The sequence below is a fragment of the Sorghum bicolor genome, chromosome 9 (genome assembly GCF_000003195.3).
Source record: "Sorghum bicolor cultivar BTx623 chromosome 9, Sorghum_bicolor_NCBIv3, whole genome shotgun sequence".
Taxonomy (NCBI): domain Eukaryota; kingdom Viridiplantae; phylum Streptophyta; class Magnoliopsida; order Poales; family Poaceae; genus Sorghum; species Sorghum bicolor.
In genome coordinates, this window is record NC_012878.2 from 45,890,119 (window position 1) to 45,901,023 (window position 10,905).

The 10,905-nt window shown below is 42.9% G+C and overlaps 1 protein-coding gene across 3 annotated transcripts; it reads right to left on the minus strand.

Annotated features, from left to right (window-relative positions):
• Positions 2,088-6,812, minus strand: LOC8077661 (pentatricopeptide repeat-containing protein At1g20230). Of its 3 annotated transcripts, XM_021446993.1 has the most exons (4): positions 4,662-6,812; positions 3,196-3,365; positions 3,024-3,070; positions 2,088-2,467 (listed from the first exon to the last, which is right to left on the minus strand). In XM_021446993.1, exon 1 carries the CDS (start codon positions 6,745-6,747, stop codon positions 4,750-4,752), a length of 1,998 nt encoding a protein of 665 aa, XP_021302668.1. In that variant the 5' UTR covers positions 6,748-6,812; the 3' UTR covers positions 2,088-2,467; positions 3,024-3,070; positions 3,196-3,365; positions 4,662-4,749. The 3 variants fall into 3 exon arrangements, with proteins under 3 accessions (XP_021302668.1, XP_021302669.1, XP_021302667.1); XM_021446994.1 differs by lacking the exon at positions 3,024-3,070; XM_021446992.1 differs by having other exon boundaries at positions 2,088-3,070.

Below are 10,905 nucleotides of genomic sequence, written 5' to 3' on the forward strand. Positions count from 1 at the left end.
GATTGAGTTTTGAGTGATTTCTTGAGAGAATCCTACTCTAGTGAGTTCCAAGAGTCAAGTGTGCATCCACCACTCTCTAGTGCCTTGTTTGGGTCAAGTGAGAGTTCTTTGCTTGTTACTCTTGGTGATCGCCATCACCTAGACGGTTCGGTGGTGATTGGAGGCACGAAGATCACCCGGAGTTCTTGTGGGTGGCTCGTGTCAAGCTTGTGAGCGGTTTTGGGCGATTCACCGCGACGGAGTGTCGAAGAATCAGCCCATAAAGAGCACTTGGTCCTTGCGCGGACCAAGGGGGAGCAAGACCCTTGCGCGGGTGCTCCAACGAGGACTAGTGGAGAGTGGCGACTCTCCGATACCTCGGCAAAACATCGCCGAGCATTTTCTTCCACCACTCCTTTACATTCTAGCATTTACATTGTGCCTTTACTTACTTAGAATTGCCTTGCTAGAATAGGATTGGAACTAGGTTGCAAAACTTTTGTCCGGTAGCTCTCTAGGACACTTTAGGCACAAGGGGTGAAATTGGAGCTTATAGGTTGCTTAAATTTTTAGAGAAGCCCAATTCACCCCCCCCTCTTGGGCATCTTGATCCTTTCACCCTTCTCCTTGCAAGTGAGGAGGTTGATCTCTGGATTTTGGCCGGTGCCAAAGGCCTCAGAAGACTTAGGGTCCCTTTGGTTTGGCTCTTGACTGTGGCTTTTGCCCCTCAAAAGCCAAAAGCCAACCAAAGAGGTTAGCTTTCATCTAAAGCCAAAGCCAAAAGCAGATTTTACGTAGTACAAATTTCACAGCATCTCCACCCTACTTTCATCTGCTTTTGGTCACAAAAATTACCCACCTGCCACTGGTTACACACGTACCGTTTCGATCTTTCTTTCTTTCTCTCGTCTTCCTCTGCGAGTCCTCCCGTCGGCGCTGCCCGCGAGTGGCCTCCCTCCCTCCAGTGTGCACTGCTCTGCCCCGGTCCCCTCCTTCCCTGGCCTCCATCCCTCCCTCCGGCGTGCTCTGCTCCGCCCCGGTCCTCTCCTCTCCTCCCTCCGGCGTGCGCTGCTCCACGACCTCCCTCCCTCCAGCGTGCTATGGCCTCCCGGGACGCGAGCCACACGACGGACGCAGGCCGGAGCTGCTCCGCCCCGCAGCCTCGCGGGCGGCTCCTTCTGCATCTCCAGGCATGCCCCGACCTCCCTCCCTCCGGCCCGGGTGCGGGGGGGGGGGGCTACTCCGCCACATGGCCTCGCGGGCTCAGGCATCCGGCGGCCGCCCTCCCCAATCCTCTCCTCCGACGCGCCCCGACCTCCCTCCCTCCGGCACGAGCAACTGGAACCCCCAACCTCCCTCCCCTCCCCTGCGCGGCCCCAGGCGGCCAGGCGGGCGGTGTGCCCTCCTGCCGAGAGGTTGAAGAAGAGGGAGTTTCTATCTATGACACGTGGGGTCCGCTTGTAAGAGAGTGAAGCGTTTCCAAAAGCCGCATGTGTCTAACCAAACAGACTTTCAAACTTCGTTAAAAAGCAGCTTTTCCAAGAGCCACAGCCCACATCAGCTTTTCCAAAAGCCACAGCTCAACCAAAGGCACCCTTAGAAGTTTGGTTGATGTTTGCAATGGTGGTTAGAGGCATTTTGTAGTGTTTTTTAGTCGTCTTTCTTTGTCTAGGGTTTTTTTGGAGTGGTTGCTTTTGTAGGGTGGTTTTTGTATTTAGTGCTCCTTTTGCGTGTGTTGGTGTGAGTATGGGGTAGTGTTGAACTTGTTTTATACTTCGGAATTTATGCCTCCTTTTTTTCTCCTATTTTAATGCAATGATACACAGCTCTCCTGCGTATTCCAGGAAAAAAATGACAGATTAATTAGGCTTAATAAATTTATCCCGTGAATTACCGAGGACATATATAATTTTTTTATTATTTAAACACTCAATGTGACATCCTATGTAACACCCGATATGACACCCCTAAACTTTAGCTCCTGGATTTAAACACTTCCTATACATCTAGAATACAAAATGCACACATAAACAGTTACAGATAAACGACGCACACATACAAAATGCAGACAATGAATAAGATGAATAAGACAAGTAGAAAGCAGCATATAACAACAATTAAAATTGGAAGCAAACAGATCGCAACATTCATATGTAGTTGAAACTTTTTAAATCTGCCACATAACTCAGGTTAGTCCATTCCAATCCAGTTTTCTCAAAAATCTTCAGAAGCACGGCATTGTTGGAACCAATTTAAGCCTCGGGAAGTACCCAGCTACTATTGACTTGGCCTACATACTCTAAGTTCACTTTCAGTCTCCCTCCAAATTGTCTTGCAGCAGTAAAAATGTATATTGGCAGAGAAGACAGAACATGAATTTCTATTCTGCAGATAGACCACAGAGAAAGTCTTCTAATTCAATCCTATTACACAAGTAATGTTGCATCTGTCAGTAAGTTCAAGTGTTCCAAGCTACCATCATTAAGACCTGCACACATATCAAAATCAGAAGAGTGACTGAATAAAATGGACCAGAAAGCAGTATGGCAGCAATCAAAATCCACCACTAAGAGATCACCACAATCATATCCAGATGCATTACTGCATCAGTAATCTTATTCTTAGCTAATGCACTCAGTCCACAGTTTGTCAAAAGATCATTTAAAAAAATAAAAAATGCATTACTATTGACAGCAAACTCACTCCAGACATACATTATTCAGTCTGTTTTTAGAGACACGTAAACATACACTTCATTTCTATAGAAATAAAAACAACAATAGCTAAAAATATTCAGACATTCTTATCAACACCTCAATCTGGATATTGATAAATGGTTCTGTATCTTCTAGCAATAGTGTGCCTTACTCAGCACCTAAATCATGGTCACTGTTAAAGCCAACGGCATAAATAGTAAATTCATTTCTAATTCCAATGTTCTATTTAAAATAAGAAATAGATTTTAAAAAAAGCATGTTAGTGTTCTTGTTATGTCAAATGCTCTTGATTCCTGAAGTATTTTAGTTTTCTTTGGATATATTTACATCACACAGGCTAAGGATATTCACGGTGATGGACCTCCTGTTTGCTCCTGCGATATCACAAAATAAAGTTACCAAGGGGTATAATTCTTGAGTATCAAATAGAAAACTCCCCTAAAATATAAAATTCTCCTCCATTATATAATACTTTTCTCTTTGAATGATAAATATTTACCTTTCACTGAATCTCAAAATTTGAACCGGCCAAAAATCTATTCCCTCAGCCCTTATAGAACCAATGCCTCCAATTATACAATCCCCTTCAAACATACTTGAGCAAAATTCCTCAGTCCACAAGCTGAGGAAGTAGAAGAATCCTTTTTTTTCTCGAAAAATGCAGGAGAGCTGCACATCATTATATTAAGAAGTGAACAAAGGGAAAGAACCCATACAACACACCCCAGGTCAGCCAAAAGGCAAGCCCACACACTCGCACCAACTCACGCCAACTCACACAAGAATCTTTTTTTTTCCTGCTGGCCTCCAACTAGAGGTAGCATGGATTACAAATCCATATCCAAACCTACCCTAATACGAAATGATTAATGTCAAGTCCAATCCAATCAAATTGCTCTTAAGTCCAAATCCATCTAGTATGATCCAATAATAACAAAAACATTATAACTACATGTTGATTCTATGTCAAAGGCTGGACTTTAGAATTTAAAAGCTCGCGTCTACACCTTAAAATTTAAAATTGATTTAAGTTTGTTAGAAATGAGTTAGTATGATTTTTGTGCTGACTAGTGTGATTAGATATATACATGGGCCTCACGTCGAAAGATGGATCTAGAATTACCACCTCGTGTTCATACCTTAAAAATTTAGTGAATTTGACTAAAGTTTGTTGGAGGTGATTCAGTATGATTGCCTGCTACTTTATTTAGATAAATGCGGCTAGGTATATAAGTGGGCCCCACGTCGAAAGCTGGATACTGGTAGAATTAAAAACCTCGCATTCACACCTTAACACTAGCAAAATCAACTAAATGTGTTTGGAAATGACTTGATACGATTGCCGGCTACTTTGTGTAGACTGATGTGACAAGTGGTTTTGTTAGGAAATGACTTGATCACTAGCAGCAATTATTGTGGTGAATCTCAAATTAGAACATATTTATGACATTAAGATAATAAATGTGCTGAATTCCATATTAAATGTTTTTGGAGAGTTGGACCTAGTAAAATATCATATGATAACTAATCACTTCATATGTAAGGAATTATACCATGCTATCATATCAAATGTTTTTGGAGAGTTGGACCTAGTATAATATCATATGATAACTAATCACTTTGTATGTAAGAAATTATACCATGCTATCATAGCAAATCATAAAATCATAAGGTAGTTGCAAAAATACAGAACTGGCTAAAGAACTACTAACTAAAGAACTGGCCATCATACATGTGTAGTTGCAAAAATACAGAACTGCCTAGGAAACAAATATATATTGGGATGAAAATATCTGATAGATAAATTTGAAATAGCCAGCTGAAGACACTACACAGCAGCTGTTGTTGCATAATGCATTAGTACTTTTTCCCCTCTCCAATGCATAATGTATAAGTCCTGATATCAGATTTTCTTCTTCCTTTTGACATGTGAAGTCAGGCCTGATTGCATAGTTAAACAATTACCTTATGGAAAAAAATCCAGAAATGAATGCTATGTTCCATCGCCATCATCATCAAGTTGTTGTGCAAATAGTATTGCAGGAAAGCAGAGTCACCAATAATCCCCACAGGAACATTTTCCACCCCTAAAGTGATGGAACCTGTTGGTATCTCTAACAGATATCTCCCTCCCCTCAAAGGATGATATAAATTTCATTGCCTCATGGCAGTCTCCACAAATTCGGAGGTTCTTTATCACCCGAAGGGTTGTTCCTGGGCTAGTGCTTATGAGTCCCAAAGCGACAGCTAGCTTCTCACTGTGAACAGCAAGGATATCATCTTTCTCTTGTTCCTCCACATCATGTAGCACAAAATCTGTGCTTGGTACAAAGCCCAGCTTCCTCATCTGAATATTAAGCTGCTTTAGTTTCTCAATTATCGCAGTCATCATAGGGTGTGAATCATCACCAGCCAACAACATATGGACCTTGTTCTTGATCTCGATCCAGCTACAGCCCTTTTCCTTCTTCAAGCCTACATCCTTCATCATCTCTCTGACCCTATTAACTCCATCCCACATTTTCTTAGAAGCATAAATGTTAGAAAGCAGGACATAATTACCAGCATTTTCTGGCTCTAGATGAAAGAGCTTTTCTGCTGCAACCTCAGCCAGATCCACATTGCCATGAACCCGGCAAGAGCCTAATAACGAACCCCAAATACAGCCATCTGGCTCAAATGGCATATCACTTATGAGATCATATGCCTCATCAAGCTTGCCAGCACGTCCTACAAGAGTAACCATACATGCATAATGTTCCATCCTCGGAGAAACACCATATTCAGCATGCATTTTTTTGAAATAGTGACGCCCTTCCTCTGTCAGTCCAGCTTGGGTGCAAGCAGCAAGCACGCAGGTGAAGGTGACCATGTCAGGCTTCTGTTTGCACAGCAGCATTGAGTGAAACAACCGAACTGCATTCACGGCCTCTCCATGCATAGCATAGCCACCGATCATCGCATTCCATGACACCACATTCCGAGATGGCATTGCGTCAAATATTGTTCTCGCATCCTTAACCCTGCCGCACTTTGCATACATGTCCACCAACGCACTGCTCACATAAACATCATGGAGAAAACCTTTCCTGAGAGCAAAACTGTGCGCTGACCTCCCATGCGTCAGAGCTGCAACATTGGCAAACGCTGGCAGCACACAAGGGATCGTGACAGAGTTTGGTTCGATCCCTTGTGCCTGCATCTCCCTGAAAAGTTCCACAGCTTCCAAATCCTTACCATTCTGGACACAACAAGCAACAATCGAGGTCCAGGACACGACATTCAGCTCGAGTCCCCGGCCAACAAACTCCCTGAACAACCTTAGTGCCTCAGAGACTTGCGTGTTCCGAGATAGCCCCGCGATGAGGGCATTGCAAGAAGCAACATCCATGTGGCTTGACTCATCAAACACCTGAACAATCTCCGCAGCCCGCCCGCACTTCCCATACATATCGATGAGGGCGGTGACCACACAGGCATCCAGCCTGCAGCCTGCCTTCACTGCGTACCCGTGCAGCTGTTCGCCTACCGAAACCAAACCGACGTCCCCAACGGCGGAGAGAGCGCACGAGACGCCCGTGGCGTCAGGACGGAGGAGCCCTTCCCCGTGCATCCTCACCAGCGCCACGACCGCGTCCCGGGCACGCCCGCTGCGGTTGAGCCCAGACACGAGCCCGTTCCAGGTGATGACGTTCGGCTCCACGCCGCCGTCCCGCCGCATCTCCTCGAGCAGGCGCCAGGCGCCTCCGGCGTCCCCGCGCGCCGCGTGCGCCGCGACCAGCGCGCTCCAACCGACGACGGTCCTCTGCGGGGGCGGCATTCCGTCGAACACGGCGCGGGCGTCGACCGTGGCGCCGAGGCGGAGGTAGGCGTGCAGGAGCGAGGAGGCGACGAAGGGGTCCCGCACGAGGCCGGTGACCTCGGCGGCGGCGTGGAGAGCGCGGGCGAGAGGCAGCGTCGGGCATGACTTGAACGCGGTGGGGAGGAGGTGCGGGTCTGGGGGGATGGAAACGTGGCGGAGGAAGTGGTGGAGGGAGCTGGAATGGGACATGCCCACTCGTCGCCTATACTCCGCTCATTCGTGAACGCGGGAGGTTGAAATATGGGACTTGGGAGTTGGGAGTTGGGACATGTCCCTTTGTTTTGGTTGACCAGTCCTGTTCCCGCTCTTCCATGCTCTAGAAAAAAATTGTTTTGTGGTAGGCTTAAGAGTAGCAAATACAGAGCTAGAACAACGGTTAAATGATCCTGGCCACCCAAGTTATTAGGATCGGACTGGCGAGGTCGTCGGTTCACTGGTCTAATCGTTTAGAACCGATTGAACTATCCATCTATATTTGTTTTAGACCGGTTAAGTCAAATTGGTCAAAAATATATTGAACCGGTATGTATATGTATGCTATAATTAATAATTGATAATTGGTAAACAACACAATTTAATTGTATAACTATAATGTTCATACATATGCAAATACATATACAGAATAACATGTTCTTAAATTCAAAACATACTAGCTCCACAAGTTTTAGTACTCTGGAGTTGTTTCATAAGATATATAAAACACATGAAAATATAATACATGGAGCATTTACGAGGACTTGAATAGTAATTCAAATATGCACCATTGTAAACCAATCTTAAATGCTACTCCCTCCATTCCCTTTTATATGGCGTGCAAGCAATTTTTGGTTTGGCCACAATAACAGGCGCTAGCTAAAGTAAAAGGGGACTAGTCATTACTAGGCCTAGTGAAAAAACGGAGCACAATGGTTGCATGTATATGCATGCATGGCTGTTTAATGCACTCACTGTTGTATTTTAGTACATGTCCACCAACGCGCTGCTCACATAAACATCATGGAGAAAGCCCTCCCTAAGTAGGGAATAATACGGAGGGTTTAACACATTTCCACGACTGTCTTTGTATCTGAAATCTCTCCACTCACGCCAGATAAAAGGGAATGGAGGCGATAACCGTTAACAAGGAGAAGAACCCTTATTTCTATAATAGTTTAAAATTTCTTTAATATAATGATGGATCAATTTTATTGGTACAACAATTTTGATCTTGGATGCAACAATTTTTCTTGGCTAAAGGACCATCTTGATAGAGGTTGCATCTTGACAGATGCAAAATAAGAGGGCGATGATGATGAATGCATGTTCTCTTTAAGCTAGATCCCATCTATCGTTGGTATTTTTTCCTCGAATATCAACCACTAAATTGAGTGTCAGTTGTTCAGCTTTATGTTGATATCAATATTCGTTTTTTAAGTCAGATTCTTGGTGACATTATATTAAACGGAACAATTATATACCAATAGTTGGAGGGCCAAAGGTACTGTAGTAAGGTAGCCATCGCATAGCCCAACTCAGTTTTTGGGCACAAGACTACCTTACTTCAATTCTCTTTTGGGCACAAGACTACCTTACTCTAATTCCCCATCTACTAAGCCACTAGCTGCCTCCTTTAATTTCTTCCTCCAAAACCTAACCCTATACCAGTGGCTCAATGCTTGGTAGAGACGCATCAGCGGCGGCATGTCAGCAAGTGCATTAACGAGTTCATCGACTAGCAGGCGATCCATTCGGTCAAGCCTCAAGCCTTGGCAGTGACTCAACGATGACGCTTTTTGAGAGCATGGGGAGCAACATTGCTAGAATAGAGACACAACGGCAGCATGTCACACCCAACCTCAAGACTTAGTGACCACTCGGCAATAATGTTGTACGTGGCGAGCAAGGGGACCACTAGTGGAGGTGCGAGCAACTTTAGTGCAACCGAAAAACGAGTCTAGGAAGGTGACAATGCAACGAATTGTGAGGTTTTTGGTTTTATAAAAAAATCAATTCTCTTGTAGAAGTGCACAAAATAAAGTAATAAAACCAATCAACCTGTGAGTTTGATCAAATTGCCTAGCCCTAGTTCCCTCTTCTGAAACCATCTCCAATAAGTGTAGGAAAATGAGTCAGAAGAGATGGCATCTCATGATTCTATTCTTTTTGCTAGAGGATGTCGATGCATGGAGTGGAGGAGAGTCTATATAAAGATGTGCATCGACTCCTATACTGTATGTTTGGTTTGAGGGTTAGATTGGGATATCCCGGGTTCAACCCAGATGGAGATGTGTTTGGTTGACGAGCCGTGCGGATTTGGGTCGGACCTAGAAGGAAATATACCCTCATATGCAAGTTGGAATGATCCCCTCAATTCAAGGGGACGACCTTGACCCACATGGTGCAAGGCCGACTAGCCGGCGTGGGCACTTGGGGAGGTGGCAGTAGGCGCAGGAGCTCGAGGAGGCGGCGGTCGGTCGTGCACGAGGCTGCCTGAGGCGCGACAGTCGGATGCATGGGTTGGGCACTTTCCACTAGAGCAGGGCAAAACGGCGCGGGGCGTTGTCCGCTAGAGCAGGGCAACACACTGTCTAACCGCGAGATCGGTTCAAACCCAACCTAAAAAACTAGCTTCAACCCAACCGAAGCCACATTGTCCTAAAACTAAACACATGGATAGTTAATAAAAAGAAGTTCATCATGGTGAACCATCAACAATGACACGAAGGTTTGATAGTGTGTGGGAGGGTGTCATGGAACTTATTGTGAGCGAAGGCGGTAGTCGTGGGAAGTGCTTCTCCTAGCCTTGAGGACACTGGTGGAAACAAGCTCTAAGACCATGTTACCTTTTGTGTTGTCTTCTCACTACAACAATCCATTTTTTACACACATCTCTAGCAAGATATGCCTCAAACAAAGAGTTTTTAGTATTCCCGCCTTTAGAATAGATTTTTAGAGGTAGTTAGCAAGCTAAGCATTTTTAGAGGTAATTAGCAAGCTGAGAATTCTTAGTGGCCGTTAAGCTTTCCAACTGCCTCTAAACTAGAGGCATTTCAAGAGGTCGTTGGCTATTTGGCCAATCTAAAAAAATAGATGCGGTACATTAAATTTTATAGCTTTTCCAAATCTCTAGTTGTATGAAGATAAACCTTATCAGAGTTCTAGTATTCAAAGAGATCTACAACTTTATAGTTGACTACTTTTTCATTTGAAATGATTTATGTCCCAAAAAGTTATTTAAGTTTTTCATACTTTTGAATTCAATATTTTTTGTACTTGAAGGGATATGCAACTTTATATTTGACTATTTTTTCATTTGAAACCATTTAGTACCTAAAAATTCTGTTTTAAGTTTTTAGATTTTGAAATTCATTTTTTTCAGTGTTTGGATGTAGCTCAGATGGATAATGACCTAAACCGTACCAAAGTCATAGTATTCCAAGGGATATGCAACTTTTTGTAGTTCAACTTTTTTATTTAAATCATTTAGGGCCCAAAAATGTTATTTTAAGATTAATGGCTGTGAAATTCATATTTTTCGAATTATTCAAATGACATCATATGAAAAAAATTCAAACCAAATTTGTAGTGGATCTAAATCTTTCCAATTATTTTTGTTTTTATTTTATTTGTTTAATATCTTAAATATATATTACTCCCTCCATCCCAAATTGTAAGTCATTCCAAGAATCTTTGAGAGTCAAACTTTTCAAAGTTTGACCAAATTTATATGATAAAATAATTATTATTATAATACCAACTAAATATCATTAGATTCTTTCTTAATTATATTTTCATAGTATACTCACTTTACTTTACAAATCTTAGTATTTCACTCTATAATTTTGGTCAAACGTGAAAATACTTTGACTCTCCAAGATTCTTGGAGTGACTTACAATTTGGGATGGAGGGAGTATAAATTTATAATATTCACTAAAATAAATAGAAAAGAAAAAAAAGAAAGGGATCCAAAAATAAATGTATCAGTCACTAAATTACAAGTAACTTTTGACACGCACCTGTAAAGAAGCAGCGACAAGGGCTAGAGGTCCGTTTTTGGTGCGAGATTAACTGAACAGGAAGTGTGTCTAAAAATAGCATATATCGATGCCAAACTGGGTGCAACAGTAGAAGGTCGCACTCAACTATCCTAGAAGATGCTCCGTATGTTGCTGTGGAGATTGTAAAAAAATTAAAATAAAATTTAGATATGACATTGATAACTTGTACTAGGAGATTAAAAGTTAGTGTCATGACATGTCTATTAGTGAAAGATAATATGGATAGTTAGTGTAACATGATGCGAATGTCTTGCATGTTGAGATAGAACTTGAGATGATGCTGATAGCTTGCATTAAAAGGATGAAAGT